Source organism: Balaenoptera ricei, chromosome 11 (genome assembly GCF_028023285.1).
Source record: "Balaenoptera ricei isolate mBalRic1 chromosome 11, mBalRic1.hap2, whole genome shotgun sequence".
Lineage (NCBI taxonomy): Eukaryota > Metazoa > Chordata > Mammalia > Artiodactyla > Balaenopteridae > Balaenoptera > Balaenoptera ricei.
In genome coordinates this window covers 37,525,875-37,550,162 of record NC_082649.1, presented here as the reverse complement: position 1 = coordinate 37,550,162, position 24,288 = coordinate 37,525,875, and the positions used below count along the sequence as shown (strand labels likewise).

Genomic DNA, 24,288 nt, shown 5'->3' with positions numbered 1-24,288 from the left:
CCTACCTGTTACTACTAACACGATAAACTCTCTTCCTGTTCTTTGCCTGATCTCCTGGTAGTTCATATCATGACACATGTGCCCTTGATTTGGGGTCACGTCACAAATCTTCACAGGGAAGTGAATGTTCCCCATCACTGCCTGCCCCCATGATCTTGGCAAGCCTGTTTCTCCCAAGGAAAGCATAGGAGTAGATGATTGAAATAAGTGACTTTAAGGACATCCCAGCTCAGAAATTTTAGCATTCTGAGAGGTCTGGAAAAAAGGGAAAGGTTGGCACAAAATGATTTTGGGGCGAGTGGGCAGCTAACTGGTGGTGAATAAGGGAGGCCAAGTAGAGTGCAGAGTGGGGCTTATGGGGCCAGGACAGAAACAGAGATTGGGGCTTGGGGGTGGGCAGTAGGAGCGTATAGGAGGGATGGTGGGGTTGGGTGCTGAAAAGGGAAAGGGCAGCATTGGTACAGGTAGTGGATCAATTTTATTCCTCCTTCTTTGTCTTCCTTCCTCTTCCTTGAGCCTTCTAAGTTTTTTCACCCCTCTTGGCCTGTGCATATTCTGTTTCCTCTGCTTGGAAGATTCCCTCTGCCCCCAAAGGCTAACTCCAATCATTCTTTAGGTATCTTCTAAATGTCTCTTCTTCAGAGAAGTCTTCCCTGGAGCCCCAACCCAGATGAGACCCTCCTCTTACCTTTTTCCAGAGCACCAATTTCCCTCACAGCATTAATTGTGCTCATAAGGATACATTTCCCGGTGCAATTATGAGCTTAGTGTCCACTAAACAGGAGCTTCCACGAAGGCAGCATTTAGCTAGTATTTGTTGAAGCAACAAATGAATGAATTAGTTGGGTTGGAGACCAGGCTGCAGGTCCCCACTGTCCACGCCACAGAGCAGGAGCCATGATTTGGGGGCCGAAGGGAAGAAGGGCTCCCTCCAGGGGCCTGAGGGGAACCCCCAGGCTCTCACCCATACCCCCTCCAGGCCCAGCCCACCTGCCGCCAACACACACCACCTGACCCGGAGCGCTAGAACACTGCAGCTTTATTGATTGAAACAACCGCGTCCGCAACTAGAGGTTACATCTGGGGGGTGTTGGGGGGAAAGGGGAACAAAGAGGGGGCAGAGGCTGGGGCGGAGACAGAGAGCAAGGCAAAGGGGTGAGGATGGGGTCATGTGACTAAAACAACCCCAATCCCTTTCACCCGTTAATGAGGGTCTCCTGTTGTGCTTTTACCTTGGTGGTAGGGTGGGCCTGGGCACAGAGGGGTTGGCTTTCTCCCAAGTCTTGAGGCCTCAGGGCTGGAGCAGTCCCCTCCTTCCCCTGCCCTTTCTCCTGGGTTGGAGATAAAGGCCTTGGTGAGCTGGCTACCCTAGGGCAGGAAGGATGCTTGGAGGCCATGGGTGCAGAGGGGCCAGCAGAGTTGGGCTGAGATGGTGTTTACGTGAGCAGCTGTGGGGGGATGCCAGGAGGGAGGGCATTCCTAGGGGGGCCCCTGGGAAATGAATGCAGGTGACATGAGGGGAGGGGGTGGTGGTGGGCAAGGGCCATCTCTCTGGACCTCAGCTTTCTCAGCTGTACAGTGGGGACACTGGATTAAATGGTCTCTAAGGTCCCTTCCAGCTCTAAGGGTCAAGGGATCCCCAGGGAAGAGTGGTCCTTCTGCCCCAATACACACCCTCACACACACACACACTCTTACTCACACATACACCCTCTCTATCTCTCACACACACACACCCTCTCTCTCTCTCACACACACACACACACCCTCTCATCCACGCACGCACACAGCAGCACTGATTCAACAGAGAGGGGGGTGCTATCCTGCCTTTGGAATTGAGGAGGGCTCCCCTGAACCCAGAAACTCAACCAGTGGCCCTACAGGGACCCTCCAGAGCAGGTTCACCCACCCCATTCCTGAGGACAGACCCTGAAAATACCCCCGTCCCCCTTGAGCTGTCCAGAGAGAGGAAAACACGAGGATTAGCCCTGCTCCCCCAGGTTCCCCTGGTCCTTAGGGGGAAGTCAACAGGATAAGGACACCAGGACACATTGACCTTCATTCCCAGCCCAGGTTCATGTGAAGACAGGGGGGAGGGGAAACAGAGTCCCTTTCATCTGGGAGCCTGGGGGAGGGGCAGCAGACATAGCCAGTGGGGGCAAAGGGCGTCAGCCTCCATGTGGCACCCAGGCTTGACCTGGGGCACGAAGGGCTGTGGCCTGGGATGCGGGGCCAGAATTGGGGGCAGGGAGACAGTACCTCTCCCAGTGCAGGGCCCAGTAACATCTGTAACATCTGTACCAGTACCCGGAGACAGGGATGTTTGACCAAGCTCCTCCTTGCTGCCTGGCATGAGCAGTGGCCAGAGGTGTGACAACCCCAGGACTGTAGTACCTGGCTTCCAAGGCTGGCTCCACCTTAACTGGCTGTGTGACCTGGGGCAAGTCCCTCCCCCTCTCTGGGCTTAACTCTCATTCTTCCCATGAGGAGTTTGGACCTCTACGGTCCATCCCAGCACTGACAGCCTGAGCCAGGGGCTTTCACTGAGCATAGGGAGAGGGCAAAGTGAATGAGAAAGAGGAGTCAGGGCTATCCCAGAGAGGGCAGAGGCGGAAGGAGCGTCCCAGGAGCAGAGGGCTTGGTCTGCAGGCTTAGCTTGGCACCCTGGGTGGCCGTCTATGGTTCCAGGGGCAGGACAGCCAAGCTGAGGCTCCCTGTCTCCTACCTATACAGCACCTGGCCCCAGGAGTCCCTTTGTCCCCCAGACATCAAGCTGGAGGGGACAGGGGTAAAGGACCCTAACACCCTGAGGGCTGACCCTGGACTCCCTGTTTTAAGGCCACAAAATGCCTCAGCCACCCTGACCCAGAGGGTGAGACTGCCACTGGGGAGATGCACTGGATCCAGCCAGGCGGGTCTCCCCCGGGCTGGGGGTCCTCATGGGCCACCTACCAACACATGGGCGCTGATATCCACTGGCACACAAAGACACACATGGCACAGGTGACACTGACACAGAGGTGCTGACTCACAGGCACACAGAGACAAACACTGACTCATGAGCCACCCAGGGACACACAAAGACGCTCATTCCTTGCAGACACCCCCCCACACACGCAGGCTAGCACACCCCTAGGTGCTCGCATCACACACCGTTAATGTCAGCACACACTGACACCCACATCCACTGCAGACCTGCTGGCACGTGCAGACACACGCAAGGACCAAGGATCTCAGTGGCTCCCTCGGGCACTTTGTTAGCCCAGGTCAAGCCACTCTGGAGTCAGGGCTGCCCCGGTCCCACCCCGACCTCCCTCTGGCAGTGCTCCCTGGTGCTCCCCCACCCCGCACACTCTGTCCACGTAGCCATGTCCCCTCTCTCCGAACAGACCAGAACTCAGGGGCCACGTGTATGTGCTTTGGCTCAGCTGACATATGCTGAGTCCCTTTTCTGTATCCAGCTCTACAGATGTGGAGGTGAATAAGGGAGAGAGGGTCTCCATCATGGAGCAGCCAGAGCAGGGGACAGATGTATTCAAAGGTCATCTGAGGGCAGTAGGCATGGGGCACCACGGAGCCCCAAGGAGGAAGCGCTCTGGATCTCCAGCACCCACGCCAGCCAGGGCACGGGGGAAGCGCCTGGCAGGTGATAGGCCAGTCGTTCCTACTCTAGGGTTCTCCTGAGGAGCTTTTAAACATTTCTGATGCCAGGTTGCACTCCAGTCCAATTAAACTGGAATCTCTGGAGAGGGCCCCAAGCATTGGTGCTTTCTAAAAGAATCTCTGGTGGTTCTATTCTGCTGCCAGGCTGGGAACCACTGATTTCTATAATCCATTCCGCTAGGCAAAGCCCGTTGAGAGATTTCCATAACAGACCCACTTGTGCTGGGCATGAGGGTGGGATGGGGTCAGGGGAGGGTTGGAAGGCTCAGAGGAGGAGCTCACAGTCTAGTTGGGACAACAGACCCTGCACAGATGGGACAGTTAAGGAACAATACCCGCAGAAAAATGGCAGCATGTTCTGGGAACCTGGAGCCACTCATTCCGGATAGAGGCCTTGGCTGGGCCGGGAAGGCAGCCACGTTGGTCGGGTATCAGGAGGCCCCACTCCAGCCCTGGCCTGGCCACCCACCAGCTGTTGGTGATGATGATAACACCAGCCTGGCAGAGCTGAGATGGGCAGCGTTTAGTCTGGTTTCCTGCCTGCCTCCTGGCATTGCAGTGCTGCCTCTTCTCTGCAGCTGTCCCCACCAAATGCTCCAGGAGGAGCCCTGTGACGCCTCCACCAAAGGTGCCTTCATTTCCATAGGGTCATCTGTAAGCTCTTTGTCACCCATAGAGGATAAAAGGTAGAAATTCAGGTGGCGGCAAGTAGCTTGAGACTACAGAATAGGGCTGAAGCGGCATATTTGACCAGCACTCCACAAACATTCATGTCACTCATGAAGATGGACATACTGACATACGCAGGCACTCACAAGAGACGGGAGTTAGACCCAGCCTCACATATGGATAACTGCACACGCAGATACATATTTGCACACACTCCTGCCAGAGATATACCCACAGTGGTACACAGGCAACAGATGGGCCCACACATGCTCACACGTGCACACCCACACAGCCACATGCACACACGCGTGATGACTCACCCTGGAAGGGGTTGGGCCTCCTCTCTCCCATGGACCGCTAGGAGGGGGGCTCAGGGATGATGGTGAGGAGGAGGTCTAGGTCCCATCATGTCTGTCTCAGTCTCCCAACCCAGGACCAAGGGCACGGAGCCCTTTCCCAGTTTTGGGGCACAAGGCTCAGCTCCCAGGGAACACGGTGACCAGCAACTGCCCCACACACCACCCCCAGCTCTACAAACCCCTCCTCCTTCACTGACCCTGGGCGGGGAAGGGAACAGCCCATTAGACAGTGCTTTGCGGTGGAGGAGGACAGGGCAGCCCCCTGCACACACCCCATCCAGAGCACCCCTTCATGGCAAGTATATAAGAAATGGAGGTTCCACTCTACTCCTAAAATCAATGTCCAATATGGGGGCGTGAAATCATAAAAGCAGGACTTCTCCTCTGCCCCTCTCAGAGGCAAGCCTCACCCCAGAAGATGGCTTGGCCACCACGCCTCCCCCCTGGCTCAGCTGGAGGCTGAGGTTAGGCCAGCTGAGCAGGGCAAGGGCTGTGCTCTCAGGAATACAGCTGCTTGTGGGGTGGGGTGCAGTGGGATGGGGAGGGTGGGGAAGCGGTCAGTCTCCAGACTGTCTGGGCCCAAGGCCCTGCGCTAGGTCCCTTGGAAGGGGGCACAGTGAGGGGGGGGATATGACATCCCAGGAATGAATGGGTCCGGGGATATGGGTGGCCTGGGCTCTCCGGCTTCTGGCCTTCGCTCTGGGAACAGAGTTGTGTGCAGCTGCTGCCTCATGTCAGAGTCAGTCCCGCTTGGCCCCCTCTGACCCCGGCCTCCTCCATCCCAGGGGGCCCCAGAGTCCAGCCAAGGGCAGGGCTTCTGTGTCTGCTCCCCTTCTGGCTCCTTCTGGTAAAGCCACGGGGCTGAGCTCAGCCTGGAGTCAGGGACAGGGGAAGGTCAGAAACACACCACAGGTGCAGCCGGGACAAGGCCTACGTGGCGCTGAGGTCCCTGGGGTGGTGGATGCCATTCAGGCGAGTCCCCTGTCTCTGCAGCAAAGAAGGTGCTGGCAGGTCAGATAGAAACTTGTGCTTTAATATATCTGTGTGTGTGTGAGTGTGTGCGTGTGTCGAACAAACGTCTCCGGGGCCTCAGTGCTGGGCCGCTGTCCTTGTTCTCTGCTCATCCTCACAGCCAATGCAGGCCCCCTCACTGGCGGGCGGCTCTGCCCCTGGGCACCCCGGCTGGCATGGGGTCAGTCTTTGGTACGATGTGGACACTTTGGTGTGCCGGGGGCGGGGTGGGGGGGCCACGAAGCGCTCATCATCTCTGCAACGCCAAGAGGAAGATGGCCACGGGCCCCCAGAGCTGTGGGCGGGGCTGCCAGGGGGCTCCACTGCCCGGCATCACCACCACTGTGACGAGAAAGAGAAGGGAGACAGGCCAGGGCTCCGGTCAGCTCAGCAGGGCCAGGGAGGAGCAGCCAGCAGGCCACGGGAGGGCGGGTCCTCTGCCCCCTCTCTGTGCTCACAGACACACTCGTAAGGCATGAGGTGGTGTGCTCTGCCTGCTGGGTCCAAATCCTGGCTCTGTGGCTCACTAAATAAGACACAGAGCAATTCACTCAACCTCAGTGGCCTCAGTTTCCTCGTTTGTAAAATGAGTCTAACAGGAAGAGCCACCCAGAGGACTGCTGTGAGAAATAAATGAGATCACGCATATACAGGTGTTTGTACCTTGCCTGGTACATCGTAATCACTTGGTAAACTCCAGCTGTTATTATTGCAAACACCTGGCCCCCAGTGGTGGAGGGGGAGGGGTACACATTCACACCTGGACAAACACACACACACACACACACACACACACGGATGTACCCAGACACAGACGCTGCTACTGTAGCTGCTACGGTAAACTTAGTAAGCTCACAGGAGGGTCTGGTGGTCTCAATGTCCTCCATACGGCCCACAGCCCGAGCCAGGGTGGGGCCCAAGGTGGGTACCAAACACACCAGCAGCTGTTCCCACAGTCACCAGCACATGCATCCCATCACCCAGCCACTCTGAACCCCAATTCAGACAGCAACGCCTCCCGACACAGGTACCCACCCACACAGTCCCCCAGAGATTCAGCACCCCCGCCCTCTTTCCATCCTGCACCTTTATTGGGATCCATCTGCTTCCTGGGACACTCTCCCTTCTTCAGTGTGACGTCATCTATGGCGATATCCCCCAGGTAGCCCGAGCCTCGAACCCCCTCAAAAATAATCTGGGGTGGGGTCAGAGAGCAGGGAGCAGGGATGAGGGAGGTTCTGCACCACAGACTCCCAGCCCTTAGCCTTCGTCTCCCTGGAAGGCCCCCCATTCCTGCAAGCTTTCCTCCTCAGCTCCTGGGAGCAGGCCCTGGGCCCTCCTGAGGGCTCCCTGGCTGGAGCGAAGGCCCAGGGCCTGGAGAGCTGTGAGGAGCCCTGGGCCCAGCAGACTCACCTGGAAGGGCCCGCTGGGGTTGATGGGCACATGCGCCTGCTGCCACACGTTGCCCTTATTGCCACTGAGGGACCAGGCGTGCGTGTCCAGTGCCCCTCTGTTCCGGGACCGCACCAGGAGGTTGAGGGAGCCTGTGGTGGGTGTGAGGAGAGGGGGCAGTGAGGGGGCACCCTCACCTTTCCCCATTCACCAGGCTCAACTCCCTACCACTGCCCGCCGCACAGTCCCCGCTGGACAGGACATTCTCCCCATCGCAGACTGGCTCGGTGTCCTGTTATCCCAGAGGGGACCTCAGCATGGGAAAGAAAGGGGACAGCAGCAGGGCTTCCGTTTATCAGGACGATTGGCAAATTTTCTTTCATTTCTTCCTTTCCTTCCTAATCAGCTAATTCCCCCCACACACTCACTCACTCACACACACAAACACACCCACACACAGCACCCTTCCCCCCTCTAGACAGGGGAGTTGTCCCAGGACACTGGGGCCCATATCTGAACACAGAGCAGGATTCCCGAAGCACGTAATGCACACGCTTGGTGGTACAAGATACATGCAATGATTTCTGGAGGTACAGGAAAGGACTTTAAAAATTTAACACCTGGAGGGTGGCGGGTGGGTGAAATGGGTGAAGGGACTAAAAAGGTACGAACTTCAAGTTATAAAATAAATAAGTTCTGGGGATGTAATGTACAGCATGGTGACTATAGTTAATAATACTGTATTGCATATTTGAAAGTTGCTAAGAGAGTAGACCTTAAAAGTTCTCACCATAAGAAAAAAAAATTCTGGTGATGGTTGTTAACTAGACTTATTGTGGTGATTGTTTTGCAATATGCACAAATGTCAAATCATTATGTTGTACATATGAAACTAATATAATGTCCATTATACCTCAATGAAAAATTTCATACTTATATATATGTTTTAAGAGGTGAATAAAGCTAGCGTTTCAAACCCACAACTTCTCTAATATTGATGCTTAGGACAAAGCTAAGAAAAAAGGAGTGAGTTGATTTAAAGAAAGATATTAGTATAGGTGCTACATAGCTGTGGTAAAATGTGAAATTTTGGAGGTATTAGCCTAGGGGTGCTGAGCCCCCTTGCCCACAGACCCAGGGGCCTGGGATTGTGGAGATGCTGAGGGGCAATGGAAGAGAAGGAAGGGATCAGGCCTTGATGAAGAGCACCCAGGCAATGTCATGCCCCCTCGCCAGTTCTTCTAGCCTATCTCAAGCCCCCTATGACATAAAGACTTGGCTCAGAGAGAAGGGGAATCAATCTTAGACGGCACCTGGTAGCTGGCATTTCCGTGGCACTGCCCCAGACAAAGCCACACCATCTGTGACACCAGATAGACGGACCCCCAGTGTGGGAGGGCCACCAAATGTTACCTGCCTGAGATTAAAGGAGTTGGCTTGGACCTAGGAGAGCCAGTGAGACACAAGGACTGGGGAAAGCTGGTGCCCAGAGCTGCCAGGTGGGGTGGGAGGGGAGGGGAGAGGAGGGACCAGGACAGCAAGAAACACCCACCTCTCCCCAGCAGCAGACCCAGGCCTGGGGGAGGAGCAAACAAAGGTTCAAGGCATGTGTAGAACCCTCACCAGCAGACGGGGCCCTGAGAGGGCTGAAGCCAGCACCCAGTGGGCCGGGAGATGCCACACTGGCTTAGGCAGGGCCCAAGCCCCAGTGACTTTTGGGCTTCTCACCAGCCCCAAAGGGACCTCCCTCTCTTCCCCTTCCTGAAGATCTTCACCGGTTCCAATCCCCCAACCTCCAGGGTCCAACCTCAATCTCCAAACCGTTTCTTCCTCCTCCACCACCCTGCCCCAAGGACCCTAATGGGGGAAGCCCACCTTTTCACTACTCAAACCAAAATTGAATTTCTGCCCCCTTCCCTGATCATCCCACCAGCTCCAAGATCTCCCCTCTTCCTGACAGCGTTTCACAGGGCCAGCCAGGGCCTTAAGGGTGCCTGCTCACTACATTCTTCCCTATCTTCCTGTCACCTCCAAAGCCACACTGAGTTATACGTTGCAGCCTGGACACAGTCCAGCTTTCCAGACTCTGGGCTTTTGACTGGGTTGTTCCCACTGCTTGAGCTGCCCTCCCCTACTATGTTCCCCTGACCAAATTCTTTCTGTGCTTCAAGCCCTCTCTGAAATGTCACCTCCTCCAAGAAGTCTTCCCAGGCTTGAGCTGGGAGCCCTCTGTGTTTCCTGTGAACTCTGAGACCTTAAACTGCAGCTCCCCATGCCCAGACCACTCCCTGCTCTACAGTGTGGCAGTTATTGGGATTCATATCTTCTCTCCCTATTTGGCTCCTGAGGGAAAGTCCCCATCTAATTCCTATCTGTTCTCAATATTTGAATGCTCAATGAAGAACTTTCCATCACTGTCATCAGGACTGACTGAAAAGAGGCTTCTCAGGGTAAGAAGTCACCTCAGGGTTCATCAAGCCCAGCCCCCCCTACCTCCCCATCATTCATTCATTCCTTCATTCATCTAATTGAGCAGGCACTATTCTAGGCACCAGAGACACATCCATGAATAAGATAAAGAACTCTGCTTCCTGAAGCTTATGCTCTTTTGGCAGTAAGCACTATAAAGAAAATAATGCAGAAAAGGGATACAGAGGTATTTTACATGGGGCTGTCAGGGACCCCTCCAAGGAGGCCTGAATGAGGGGAGGGGAAGAACATTCTAGGCGGGGGGAAATATCACAAGCAAAGACTTCTAAGGCCTCAAGTACTTAAAGAAAAGCAAGGAGACCGGTGTGCTTGAACTGAGTAGAGTCAGGGGAGAGCAGCAGAAAATGAGGTCAGAGAAGCAGGAAGGGGCGGATCCGGTATGGGAGGCCTAGGGAAGATGGTGATGGAAGGGGGCCGAGCAGGGGAGTAACATGACCTGGGACAGGGGTCACCTCCACAGCACCCCTGCTGGACAGTCCTCCTGTCCAGGCACAGGGTATCCCACTCCTTTGCTGGGAAGATCTGATACTTATAGGATCTTCCTCAGGTGGAATTCAAACCTGCCTCCCAGAAGCTTTCAGTCACTGGTGTTTGTCCCACCTGCTGGGGGACACCAAGCAAGCTCTGGAGTACAGACGGCTCGCCCAGGGCTTTCTCTGCTCCCAGGCACCTGGGCATCCCAGCTCTTAAGGCTTGATCTCCCAGGGCCCTACTGTGTCCAACATGCTCTTCTTGCCAGCTGGGTCCCCTGTGCCCCTCCTGAGCTGAGGATAAAATGACCAACTGTCCTGGTTTGCCTGGGATGTGGGACTTCTAGTGTTAAAAGTGGGAAAGGCTGGGGCAAACCAGGATTGGTTTGAAGTGGTTACTCTAGCTGGGCAGGGAGGTCCTGGTCACCCTCACCCCCACCTACCCCACAGGAAGCTTCTCACGAAGTCCAGACCCAGTCATGGGTGAACTGGATTGTGTGGATGGCCCAGGGGACCCCAGTGGATGCAGAAGGTTCCATCCCACCTCATTCTAGTTCATCAGTTCGGCCCGACCCATCACTCTAGCTGTGGACACTTCACAATGAGCCTTTAGGTCCACACTTGCTTAAAGTCACTTCCTCTACCATGCAGCCGAGGAAAACAATGAAGCTTTCTATGGTCTGTTAAGGCCTGATCACCAAGATGCACAGTTTAGAGGGAAAAGCAAGGCACAGAACAGTGTGTGTAAAATGGAGGGAAACAGAATGTATGTGTACTGGCTTCTACATGCTTAAAGCATTTCTGGAAGTTTGCCCCCAAAATCTAATACATTGATTGCCTCTGGGAAGGGACTCTAGGTGGCAGGAGGACTGAGATGGGAGAGGGACTCTCCTTATGCACCCTTTTGTACCTTCTGACCTGTGCAAAATACATTACCTTTCCTGTAAGTATGCAAACAAACAAACAAATAAATAAAATTAAAATTGTCACTTCCTCAGCAGAGTCTTCCATAACCAGCCCCAGAGTCAGTCAACTATTCCTTTTATCAGCTGTCTTGGCCTCTGTCCTTCTGCTGCAGACACACATCACAGTGGTCACCAAATCCTATCTGGTGCAATTAATTATTTAATGTCTGTCTCTCCCACTTGACTGCCACTTGACTGTAGGTGCCAAGAGGATGAGGGATTTGTCCATCCTGTTCACTGCAGCACTAGATGCCTGGCACAGAGCAGGAGCTCTGGAAATGATGGCTGAACTGATGAGTTCATTGACTAATGTGGCACTCCTACCAGTGCCATCTCTTCCCAAAGGGCACTCCTTAGGTTCATGGTCATGCTTAGGAAGTAGTACTTCCCCTCACTGCTCACAGAGCAGCTCCCTTCCAACCCTGTGTTTAGGGCTTGGGAGAGTCAGACAGACTTGGGTTGCTGTGTGATCTTGGGCAAATGCTTAACCTCTCTGGTCTATATGGTAACACCTCCCTCACCTGGTGGTTGTGAGGGTTAATAAGACCACAGATGCATCCCTAACCCAGGATGTCACCTGGCACCTGGCAGGCACTCAATACATGCAACCTCTTAGCTGATTTCTCCATCCCCTCCAAGACTCATCCTGGTGGATCCATTTTCTTTGCAGACTCAGGAAGCCTTGATCATCTCAAAACCTCAGACAAGCTGGCTCTGGACTTCCCCCTTGCCCAGATTCTGCTCATATTCCCTACAAGGATCTGTGATTCAGCCAACGTGGGATGCCCAGGCCTTACCCGGGCCAGTCCCCAGCTTCCTGTGGACACCTCTCCCTGCCCCAGCACACACTCGTGCAGCTTACCTGGTCCCTCGACTCACCGATATGCTTCCCGTACATGTGGTAGAAGAAGGAGACGCAGTAGAACTTGGCGCTGGCGTTGTACAGGGGACTCACCAACCTCGCACGGTCCCCCAACTCCCGGGGCCTTGATGTCTCAATGAACATGTAGTAGCCTGCAGGGAAGAGGTAGATGTGCCAACAGCCTCCCCCTCACCCCTCCCAGGCCTCTTTCCATCTGATTCCTTTTTGGCCTCAGTATCAGCTGCCTGAATCCCAGGTGCCTCACACCACCCCACCCAGTCCTCCCTGCCTCACGGCACAACACAGGAGTCTGGGCCAGCAATTGTGAGTTCTTAGCTCTGCTGCAGTTTCTCTTCTTCCCAATCCTCTAGCAGCTCAGAGCTGTTTCTCTCCTCTCAGATCGGGGCTCCCTGAGGCCGGCGCTGTGTCTCCCCTCAGACCGGGGCTCCCCAGGGCTAGACCCCTCCCTGAAGCTGTTCTCCATTCCTAGCAGCAGGCCATGTCCTCACCCTCAGGGGTGCCACTTATGTCCGTGGGGGGACCAGTGTTGGGGGAGCGCTTGGGGTTCTGGGTGAGGGCATTCTGCCGGGTCCAGTCAAAGTTGTCTGTGAGGTCCTGGGTGTAGCCGCAGATCTTCTCATCCTCAAAGTGGCAGGTGTTGTCTGTATTCAGGGCAGAGTTGGGAGGGGATGAGACAAAGAGCGTCAGTCAGCCTCCTCAAGTCCCCTGGTCCAGCTTTGCCTTCCTGGTCACCCCTGAGACAGCTCCCAAGCATCCAAGCAGCGGGCCCAGGATCCCAGGGCTTCAGAAACCAGGCAATGGAACCCCTGACAATCTATTCCCGGAACAGGACTTCCTAATCGTTTTTGTGCCACAAACCTTTCTGGCGTCTAGTGAAGTTAAGAATCTCACCTCAGAATAATTATTTAGGTGCATAAAATGAAAAACACAGGGTTACAAAGGAAATCAATTATATTGAAATACAGTTGTCAAAATATTTAAAAAATAAATTTGTGAGATAATAATAAGTGGGCTTCTCTATTATCTAATTAAATCACAGGGTCCAGTGTTAGGTCTAACTACTGTAGCTTGAAATACTAATAAATGGAAATGATATTTAGACGTGGCTGCAAAAACTTTTAGGTGATGTGAAAACATTGGATTTCCACTGATGACAGAGTCACAGGTAGTGATTATACCACATTCCTACATTCATCATTGAAGATGTTAAATTTCTAGAAGTTAGGGAAAATAAAGAAGTAATTGTATGCCCTTCCAGGGTCCAGTTTCATGGACCCTCCTCATCCTTTGCAGGGGTGGTCCATGGATCTCAGATTAAGGACCTCTGCCCCAGGGAACAGAGAATGTGGATTAGCCTGGTCTTTCCATTTTTCTTTTGGGGACAGTGAATGGTGCTGAGTGAGGACAAAAGGCCCTGAGTTAGAGAGATGTCCTCCTGACTCCACCCTCACTTCAAGCCTTTAAGCCCCAGAATAAATCCTGGATGCAAATATCTCCAAGCCCAGCCTTGCTCCCTTCTGCTTTTTCTGCCAACTTCTGGCCTCCACACTATTTTCTCTCTGGGTTATCTCTTGGGTCCCTCCCACCAGGGGAGCCTTTGTGTCCCTAAAGGGAAGGGGAAGTGGGTAGGGGTGTCTCACCTGACAGATTGGGAGAGTTGATGGCTGAGAAAGCAAGCAGGAAAACCAAGTCAGAACCAAGGTGTGGGGCTGTGCAGAGGGTGCCTGGGCTTAGGAACAGGGTCCCCAGAGTAGGCCTGGGGGCCAGAGGCTCCTGGCCTGCAGTGACAGAGTAGGACACTGCACATTGGAGAACCCCAAGCTCAGGAACCACGTGGGGAATATGGAGGGGTCCCCTGGGCATGAGATGGGCCCACCTATCCCACCACCACAGCCACCACCACCTACGCTCTGTGTAGCGGATGATGCGGGAGGCCGTATCTCCAGCCCCGAAAGTGGTGTAGGGCGTGAGGCGGACCTCGTAGCTGTGGGGCACTCGGAGGTCGGTCAGGATGTACTCCAGCAGCTGCCCCTTCTCCACACGCCGCACCGGGATGGCCCTCACCATGGCGTTTTGCTGATTCCACTGTAGATACAGGGAGTTCCCAGATGCCCGACACCCTCCACCTAAGCACCAGCCCAGGCCCTGGTGTGACTTTGAGGGGCAGCGTAGGGGAGCAGAAAGAGCAAAGGACTAGGAAGCCAGGGCCTCAGTTTCCTCATCTGTAAGATAGAGCAATCACCCCTTCCATGCCCACCTCCCAGGGCTGCCTTAATAATAAGTGATAGTAACACGTATTGAAAAATTAATGTGTGCTAGGCACTGTTTTAAATGCTTTGCAATTATTAACTCATTTAATTCTCAAAATCATGATCCTATCAGTTGGAATAGTATAATTACCCCCGTTTTACAGATGAAGAAACTGAGGCCAAACAGATGTAGCTTGCCCAAGTTAATACAGAACTGAATTTTAGCTTAGGCAGTCTGCCTCAGAGTCACACTCTTACCCTCCACCCAACTACCCCTTAGTCTGGGCAGAACCACATGCAATTAGACTGGACTCGAGACTCGTATAGTGGCTCTGGGCTTATGTCCTAGAGACTCTGTAGATGAGACTTAAGCTCATGCTTTAAGCTTCTGATATAAGAGTAGATTCTCTGTTTTCTGAGCAGGACTGGCTTTGCCCCCCTTCCCCCACATGAACCCAGCAGACCCCTGCCTGATTCTCAGGGCTGTGCCCAGAGCATGGGTTCAAAGGGGACAGGTCCCTAGAGCCTCCCAGCTCCTGTGTCCAGAACACTTTTTCCCTGGGTCTGAAGAGTTATCTATAAGATGGTCAATGTGTCTCCAACCCCTTCCCCCTGGCTTGATGAGCATTCCCAGGGCCAGCCTGCACCTGAGCCTCTGTCCCCCTTGGCCCACCTGGCGGACACTGAGTCTGTAGTTGAGCAGAGGGTCGACAGCGTCAGGCTCCCTCTGGGTCCACTGCAGCACGTAGGAGTAATTCTTGGACAGCTTGTGGCTGCGGGTGGGGTTGGGGGTGTCGAAGTAAAACTCCGGGCTGTAGGCTTTGGCTGAGAGGGCCGGGAGGGGGGCATGGGGCCGTGAGGGGCAGGGGATGAGGAGAGACACAGAGAGACGAGGTGCGGGAGAGGGCGACAGAAGAGGATGCGTGGTGCAGAGAGAGGGTGGGGGGGAGACAAAAAGAAGGAATATTGTGAGGAGAGGAGATGGTGGGAGAAGAGGAGATTGGGGAGAATGAGGGGCAGGCGGGAAGGTGGGAGATGGAGGAAAGGGAGATTGGGAATCCAAGAGGTGGTGTTGGTGAGAATGGAGTGGAAAGGCCAAGGAAAGGACGGAAAAGAGAAATGTGGGAAGACACAGAGAAGGGATATTAGAGAAGACACAGGGGAAGAGAATTGGATAGAAGACACCAAGAAGGGTCAAGGATTTTGAGGTAGAAAGAAGGGAAGAGAGATAGAGAGCGGCCAGAGACAGGGAAAGTGTGGGAGAACAGGGGAGGGGGAAGGAGGTGGGAAATGTCACAGGGGCCTCTGGCTGGCAGGGCTGGGTGGGGTGGGGAGGGGCTGGGGAGGGGTTGGGGAGGTGGCCAGTGACCTGTGGCCCTAGCCCCCCACTGTTGAGTGAGAAGATCCAAACAAGAGCTAAAGGGACACCCAGTCAGTCGGAGGCTGCTGGGAGAGCGGGGGCGCAGTAAAATGGGGGACAGGCACACCTGGGGCTCTCCTCTGGGGTGCTGCTTCTGACAGGGTACCGGCTCTCCCCAAGGGAGGAAGAGAGGGGAGTGGGTCCGGCCTTTCCCCTCCACTCTCACCACGACCTTCCCTCCTTTCTGACCCACCCACACCCATCTGCAGCCCCAAAATGCCCACCTGAATGACATGAAGAGATGGGGCTGAAAGGGATTTCTGGGCACCGAGAGGCCTGAACCTCTAGAGTGACAGCTCAGGAAATGTGTGCTGGCTGGCCCAGCGCCACCCACGACGTTCCAGAGAAGCTGTTGAGGCGCTTCTTCCCTCCTCTAAGCTACAGCTCAGGCCCCTCACATTGGGCCCGCAGTCAGGAAGAGATTTCCTATCTGCAGCCTCTAGGGCCAAGGACGAAGGAGAAGGGGCTTGAGAAGTGACGGCTGAGATGCGTCGGTGCCCAGGGCTTGAGCGGGTCGGTCTAAACCTGACGTGGACAGGGCTGGAGGGAAAGCGATGCCTGCTACTCAAACAGGTGGAAGCAGAGAGCTGGAAGGGGTGGAACCTATGCCTCACGTAGGCGGGGCGTAAGCCAGGTGTGAATGGGTCTTTAAAGGCAAGGGCCCATACCTGGCGCTCCTGGGGCTAGAGGGGCGAAGTCTAGGCCTAGTGAAGGGAGCGGGCCTGTCAGATGCCAGGAGCCGGGCAAGCTAAAACAGGCGAGGCTTAGGCCAAGTCGAGGCGGGCCTCGAAAGGGGAAGGCCTAGACCTAGAGTAGGCAAGTGGAGGGTTCAGGGCCGTGAGAGGAGGTCCTGGATATATCCGGGAGGCCTGCGCCGGATCTGTACCTGGCATGGGCAGGTCCTACAAAGGCAGGGCCCTAAACCAGGCGCAGTTGGGCCGGAAAGGGCGGGGCCCCAGGCCGAGCCTGGGCAGGGCTGGGGTTGGGGCGGAGCCTGGCCCCAGGTGGGCGGGGTTGGCTGGGGCGGGGCAGTCGGGACACTCACCCGAGACCTGGAAGAGGCAGGCAGCCGAGCCCACGTCGTTGGAGACGCTGCACTCGTAGCTGCCGCTGCTGTCGCGGGTGACGGCGTCGAGGCGCAGCTCGGAGTGGTCGGGGGCCTCGGCGGCGACGGGGACGGCAGGCGGCGGAGGCAGCAGTTGCCCTTTGAAGCGCCACACAGCCGAGGAGATGCGCTGGGGGCTGCCTCGAAGCAGCGAGCAGCGCAGCAGCACTGGCCGGCCCAGTGCCTGGCGCACGTCCTGGGAGCTGGGCTCCACCTCCGGCGGGACTGGGGGCGGGGGCGGCGGTCAGCGGGGCCTCTCCCCACCGAGTGGGGTCTGAGGAGCGGCCCCATGGGGAGGCGACGTACTCGCCCCTACTCCCGCCACCCCTCCGCCCACCCCCCAGCATCCTGGAAGGGTCTCAGGGCAGATACACACTCACAACATACAAAATAGCCACACTCATACCTCCCCGACCTGCAGATACCTACTCCTTCCCGGCCAAAACCTCCAGCCGAGCTTCCCAGACTGGGCCTCTATTCATGCCTCAAATGGTCCCCTCACCCTCCTTGTAATGAAAAGCAGCATAACGTTGGGATTTAGAGCATGATCTCCGGAGCTAGATAGCTTAGGTTCAAACCCCAGCTCTGCCTCTAACTAGCTGTGAGATCTTAGGCAAGTTACTTAACATCTGTGTGACTCGGTTTCCCTATTTGTAAAAATGGGTGAATAACAGAATCTATACATAGGGCTGTGGAGGGCTAGATGAGTTAGGGCATTAAAACACTCAGTGCGGGCTTCCCTGGTGGTGCGGTGGTTGAGAATCTGCCTGCCAATGCAGGGGACACAGGTTCGAGCCCTGGTCTGGGAATATCCCACATGCCGCGGAGCATCTGGGCCCGTGAGCCACAATTACTGAGCCTGCGCGTCTGGAGCCTGTGCTCCGCAACAAGAGAGGCTGCGATAGTGAGAGGCCCGCGCACCGCGATGAAGAGTGGCCCCTGCTTGCCACAACTAGAGAAAGCCCTCGCACAGAAACGAAGACCCAACACAGCCATAAATAAATAAATAAAATAATTTTAAAAAACCCCAAAACACTCAATGCTTGGCACGTGGTAAGTTAACTCTCGTCATTATACTATCAGAGGCAGTGTGTTTCCTTGAAGGTTCCTTCCTCCTTCCAACTCCCATTTTCACTTGGTAAAATCAGTTATTTCTTTGCTCACTGGGTCCCTGGGAATGAAGATGGAGTAGAAGTGCGGCAAGGGTCATGGACCTCCATGTCTTAGAGCACGGGGGTCAAGTAGGGGTTTGGTTGGACCAGGGTGGGTGAAGGGGTGAAGAGGGGGCAGGCCTGACTGTAAACCGGGAGGGACAGCTCTGGACGGTAGTCTGGGTGGGGCGGTGGGACTCACACTGCACGTTCAGCTGCACCTGGGCCTCGCGGGGGCGCACGTTGAAGCCATTATAGCGAGCCGTCTGGCAGCGGTAGGTCCCACTCATGTCGCGGCTCACGCGCTCCAGCCGCAGCTTCCCGTCCGAGGTCTCCTCGAGGGGCAGCCCCGAGGGCAGCAACGCAGCGTCCTTGTCCACACGGGACCAAAGCACAGGCGGCCGCGGCTTGCCCCGCACCTCGCACTGCAGCTCGGCGGGCGAGCCCTCGCGCACGGTCACCACGGCCCTGCCCTTGGGCACGCTGATGGTGGGAGGCACTGCGGGGAAGAGAAGACGTAGGAGCGGGGCAGGGAAGAGGTAGGAGCGGGGTTAGAGCTTCCCCTCACCGCGCCCCCCCCCATCCCCCGGCCTCTGCTCTGGGGCTCCTGCTTCCCTCCCACTAAGTGCGAGCCTCCCTTTCCCATCCCCGATGTTCCACAGATCCTGCAGTATCTTCAAAGCAGAACTCCCCTCTCCAAATCCTCTCCACCTCCTGGGTCTCTACCTCAAGGTCTCCCAACTCAGAAAGAGTGTTGAAGTCGTCCAGGCCAATTCTTTCTATCCCCTTACCCCCCACATTACTAAGTTTGGGGGATTCCACCTTTAATTTATTTATTTGGGGGGGTTCCACTTTTTAAATAGTTCCGCTAAATATCTTCTCCCTCAATCCCCTCCTTGCTGCCTACTGGCCCTGCTCTAGTGAAAGCCTCCATCTTCTCTTTCTGGAGTGTTATCACAGGTTGGTAGTCTGTCCCCCAACATCCTTACCCTTTCTTCAAAAGTGAAAGAATATCTGGGCTTTAGCAGGACACACAGCCAGAATAAAGACTGTATTTCCCACCCAGCCTGCCTTATGGCTAGCTGTGGTCACGTGACTAAATCCTGGCCAAGGTGGTGTGAGTCTTTAAAGGGAGAGGCGGTGCCTCTCTTCCTCCCTGCAGGCTGGAATGCAGACTGATGGCTGCAGCTGGCACTGCCATCGTGGACGAGGGGGCACATGCTAAAGATAACAGAAAAGCAAGACAAGATGGAGCCTGGGGCTCTGAGGATTTGGTGGAGCAGAGCCACTATTCCAGCCTGGACTGCTCACTTTTACATAAAGAAGAAATACACATCTAGCTCATTTAAAGGCACCATTATTTAGGTTTTTTTCTGTTATTCACAGCCAAACCTAATCCAACCCAACACATTGCCCAAATTAAGGACTTTTAAAGACTTCCATGGGTCCCATCCCATATCACATCAAACAAATTAAATGTCTACATTAAATATAAATCGTAAATAACTCTACAAGGCAAGCTGAAGTCCAGTTATCTAGTTAGCATAATTTATACTCTGTAAACATTTATACATTTATTGGCTTTAATTCTGCAGTTTTCCCTTTGTATTTTGGAGCCAGTTAATTTATTTTTCCAATTCTAAACCGTCTACACAGGTCCTTAAAAAGCTTCTATGCCCTAGGCATCAAGCTGATGAGTGAAATGAAGGAAATGGCCCTGTACCCCATTGATTTCCCTGTTTCTAAAACACCCCAGCTCCCAACCCTTCTGTGCCCCCACAAGATAAAGGGCTGTCCCCCCATTTTGAGGCCATACTGCCCTCAGGTTAAAGCTCAAACTGCTTGGCTCTTCTAACAAGGCCCTTGTGCTCTGGCCTCTGTCAACCCCCAGCCTCATCTTCCTTTCCCATCCTGTGTTCCAGCTGTGGGATCCACTTGTAAGGAACATAGTTCCTGGACACAGCAAGTCTCATATGCCTTGGGGGCTCCCTGTCCCTCCTCTCATGGGCTTGAGCATGGGCAAATGCTCACATGGAAAATGGCTCCTCTAAGAAGCCTTCCCGGACGACCCCGGGCAGCCTGGTACTCCCCTTGTGCCCCCAGGATGCTCTGCAGACCCCACCTTTAGCTCCTGAGTCTTATCTAAGGTTTGTCCTTCCTTTTCCTCCACCTTGCCTGACCCTTCTGCAACAGGTCTATCTCTCTGTCTAGGCAGTGAGCTCTGATGATGGGGCTGTGGCATTCGTGTCTGAGTTCCCAGCTCCTCACCCCAGACATGGCTCTGTGATTTGCAAAATGGATTTGTGGAATCTGTGGAGGCCTAGTCCACTCCCAAAGCCCAGCTCAGGTCTGTCTCCTTCTGGAAGCCTTTCCTGACACCTCCAGCGACACCTGGCCTCTCCCTGTTCAGATGTCAGGATGGGAAGAGCTTCCAAGGCCATCTGGTTCAATGTCTCCTAGAGGAGAGACTGAGGCCCAGAGAGCTGAAGAGGCTTAGCCAAAGTCAGCCAGCAACTCAGTGCAAGGTACTGGGGGCTGGAGATGAGATTCCAGAGACCTTCTCCAAAGTCACTCCCTCCAAACTCTTGTAATTTTCAAAGTGTAAACCCTTCAGGGGTGGCTGAGAGCAGGTTCTGAAGTCTGGTTGCCTGGGTTTGAATCCCAGCTCCACCACTTATTGATGTGTAACCTTAGGTAAGATTCTTAAGCTCTCTGAGCCTAAGTTTCCTCATCTCTCAAAACTGAAGATGAACCATCTACCCCATAAAGTAAATCATGAAGGCGAATGAGATAAATATAACATCATCAGAACACATAGTAAACACTCAGTAAATGTTGGCCATTATTTCATTATCGTTATTTATTATTATTGGAATAAAGACCCAAATCCTCTGCAAAATCTGGCCCCTGCCAACCTCTCCACTCTCATCTCACTCTATTCTCCCAGCCACACTCTCCTTCTTTCAGTGTGCCAAATGCTCCATGTACTTTCCTGCCTCGGTGCCTTTACACATGCTGATTCCTTGGCCCGCTTTTCTCTTCCACCCTTCCTTTGCTCTCCTTTGCCTACTAAAATCCTGCCCCTCCCTCAGATCTTAGATCAAACCTGCTCTCTTAGGAAACTCTTTCCTGACTCTCATGCATCACAGTTTGCAGTGATATATTTATTTGTGGGATGATCTGAAAAACATTTGCTACTGAGTTCAATGTGGCCTGTTTTGCCCACCACTTTACTCCAGGGCCTAGCATTATGTCTGGCATATAACAGGTGTTTAATAAATGCATATGGCATGAACAAATGGTATCCTCCTCACTGTGGCCTCCCTTTCCCAAGCTGCTGCCCCCACCTCCCCTCTGTGGGTCTCTCCAGCCCCCTCATACCTCCTGTTGCCCCCCTCCAGCTGCCCACCTGTCTCAGAGGAGATGTTGACCTCGACGCTCAGGTCGGGCACAGGTGCCCCCGGGAAGGAAGCCACACACAGATAGGTGCCGTAGTCGCTGAAGTGTAGGTCAATGAGCTCTAGGCTGCTGGTGACAGCGGGCAACTCAGGGTCATTGCGAGTCAACAGCAGCCTCTTGGACATGCGCGCTGGCTTGCCATTCTTGAACCACTGGTAGGTCACCTTCTCCTGGGGCACTGCATCCACATGGCATGACAGCTTCAGGTCCTGGCCCAGCTGTATGTTCTCGCTCTCTTTGATCACATCTGGGGTGATCTGGAATGTGGCGTTCTTCATGGCTATGGGTGGATGGGGAGGGAAAGGTGGCTGGAGCTGGCCCAAAGCCAGGGTTCCCTGTCTCACTACCCCCATCCAGATGCAGCTTCTACCCTCCAACTGGCCTTCCTGGAGTTTGGGGGCTACGATCCCACTCCCAGGAGAAACCATCACTTTTTCTGCTTGGAAATTGTTCTCTCTCAGATGTGTTTCCAAAAGTTAAAAAAAAAGCTCGCTGTAGAAAAGTGGGTTTAGTAATCAATACAGCCACTGTTGACCAAACATACACTATGAGAGGCCCTGTTCTAAGCACTGTATGTGGGTTTCCTCATTTAGCCCATCCCACAATCTTTGAGGTAGGCATTTTATTGTCCCTATTTTACAAAGGAGGGAAATGAGGCTCAGACAGTTTAATTCACTTGCTCAAAGAAGTATTGGTAAATAGCCAATCTTGAATTCACACTCAGAGCCTGTGCTCTTAACTACTATGCTGCTTTATTTTTATTGTTGTTTTAAACCCAGAATATACAAAATACAAATTTTGGAAGGAGGCACCAGAATGTAACACTGGTTCCATCTAGAGAATGGGACTGAGGGAAATTGAGGGGAAATTTTTAACTTGCCCTTTTGCGCTGTTTAGCTCTTTGCAACAAGTTTGTGTCATAAAAAAAAAAAAAAAAAAAAAAGACCAATACAATCATTTTACATGCAATTACATAAAAATACAGAGTTTAGAAAGAAAATGGTCTGGCCTCCTTTAAAAATCTAAATATTGTTTTATGTATGCCAAGAGTTAGACAGAATTCTTAATATTAGGTGCTCATTGGAAAGGACTCTGGTACAACAGCCATAAATCAGGACTGGGCTGAGTGAAGCAGGCTGTATGTCACCCCGAGAGGTGACCACAAGTATTTGATGAAAATGGCAATCTTATCAACCCAGGTTTTAAAGGGCATATGGATCAGGTGGGGAAGAACAATCTTCTGATGGGAAAAGTACCATCAAAGGAAACAGTAGTCATTAGATAACCACAGTTTGACTATTATCTTTCTCACTACTTAATCATAATTAAGTAAAAAGTCATAGAGAGCTAGCTTCTCTTGGTGAGGAGAGTCAGGGAGAGACTGGTCAGTGACAGATGAACAAAGAAGAGTGTTCATCAGAAAATGCTCAACTGAATTTGACAGAAGCTGTATCTTACTTTCAAGTGCTAAAGAGCTGGAAACAAGCCTGGATCTTTAAAAAAAATTTTTTTAAATAAATTTTAAAACAACCACCTAAAGCTGCACAAGCAGAAGAATTTAAAGTTTCCTCCTTAAAGCAGAGTAGTAAAATCAAGATCTTATCGAGCAGTTAATGATAATTACTGAGGCTGAAGTTTAGTTAGGAAAGTATTTGTACTTCTTTATATTGTGCTCCAAGTTTTAATCATTTTTACATTTAGTAATTATCTTTATACTCACTGAAATGCTTTGCTAATAAAGATCTACATATGAGGTATGTGGAAATGTGTGTTATTTTCACTTTAATTCTATTAATCATGTAGAAACCATTGTACAGGGAGAAAGTCAGGAACTTTCTCTTAGAGTCTGGAATGTCCACATTTAGCTTTTTGCAGCCTCAGTTTCCCAATCTAAAAAAAATCTAGGTAATCAACACCAGCCCTTCCTACTTCTTGGGTTGTTGAGGTTATATTTGAAAATGTATTGATAGATTGTAAACTGTAAATAAAACTTTATACAAATTTTAGTCCTGCCATCTGCTGGCAGACACCTGAATTGCAGGGAAATCAAGGTGCCTGGAACCTGCCTTCTCAGCCTACCTCCCCTACCAAGGAGAAGCAGACAGGCCCCTTTCCCATTTCAGTTCCCGAGGTACAGGGACCCTGTCTGCTTCCCAAGTTTCCTTCCACCCCTCCGGAGCCACGTACATCGCACCAGGAGGTTGACAGTCTTCTTGGCAGGGTTGCCCACATTGTTGGTGGCTGTGCAGTTGTAGTAGCCAGAGTCTCGGGCCTGCACTGAAGGGATGCTGAGGGTGCCACCCTGGGCCAGGGCACCCAGGGGCAGCGGGCCTGGTCCATGGGACCACTGCAGCTGGGGCAGGGGATCACCGCCTGTCAGCAGACACTGTACCGTCACATTCTCCCCAGGGTTCACCACCAGAGTTTCGTTCACAGACAGCTTCAGGGCTGGTGGTGCTAGGAGGACAAGAATGGGGTCTTAGGGGACCGCGAGGCAGGGCCAGATTTGGGGGAGGAGAATCAGGGAGGGAATGGGGGCCGGGGAAGGCCTGCAGGGGGAGAAGGGAAGGAGCAGGCAGGAGGGAGGAGGGGAAACACTTGTGGTGATGTGCTTGGAGTCTTGCATGGGGTGGGCACCACCTCCTGGTTGAGGACTCAGCCCAGGTGGGCAAGGGGATGGGTGGGGAAGTGCCTGTACCCGTGGTGTTGGTGAGCCGGAAGGTGACGGCCTTGTCCGGGATGCCACACACGTTGCGTACAGACACCTGGCAGGTGTAGCTGGCATAGTCCTGGGGCCGCAGGTTCTTCAGCTTCAGGACCTTGGTCTCCCCCTGGGCAGTGACCACTGGGGTGAGGGGCCTGCTTGGGTCTCCAGGGGTCTCACACACATTCACCAAGCACCAGAGGCTAAAGCAAATTCCTATTCAGGACTGAGCCTGGGGTGGATGGCACACCCCCCATACCCTGGGTTTCCATGGGTCTGAGGGTGTCCCGGTACACAC

General features: G+C 53.5%; 1 protein-coding gene across 2 annotated transcripts in view; it reads right to left on the bottom strand.

The window, feature by feature from the left end:
• Window positions 1–1,039: 1,039 nt before the first annotated feature.
• MDGA1 (MAM domain containing glycosylphosphatidylinositol anchor 1) overlaps window positions 1,040–24,288 on the bottom strand; it is a 58,449-nt gene continuing 35,200 nt past the window's right edge. The window contains exons 5-17 of one of the 2 annotated variants that reach the window (XM_059938781.1): window positions 23,985–24,117; window positions 23,474–23,743; window positions 21,237–21,566; window positions 18,030–18,326; window positions 16,617–16,901; window positions 14,825–14,976; window positions 13,810–13,987; window positions 13,543–13,566; window positions 12,391–12,543; window positions 11,899–12,033; window positions 7,116–7,246; window positions 6,789–6,897; window positions 1,040–6,044 (exon numbers count right to left, since the gene is read on the bottom strand). In XM_059938781.1, the coding sequence (XP_059794764.1) occupies window positions 5,953–6,044; window positions 6,789–6,897; window positions 7,116–7,246; window positions 11,899–12,033; window positions 12,391–12,543; window positions 13,543–13,566; window positions 13,810–13,987; window positions 14,825–14,976; window positions 16,617–16,901; window positions 18,030–18,326; window positions 21,237–21,566; window positions 23,474–23,743; window positions 23,985–24,117 (2,289 nt within the window). In that variant the 3' untranslated portion in view covers window positions 1,040–5,952. The remainder of the gene's footprint in view (window positions 6,045–6,788; window positions 6,898–7,115; window positions 7,247–11,898; window positions 12,034–12,390; window positions 12,544–13,542; window positions 13,567–13,809; window positions 13,988–14,824; window positions 14,977–16,616; window positions 16,902–18,029; window positions 18,327–21,236; window positions 21,567–23,473; window positions 23,744–23,984; window positions 24,118–24,288) is intronic. The other variant, XM_059938782.1, reaches the window with a different exon arrangement.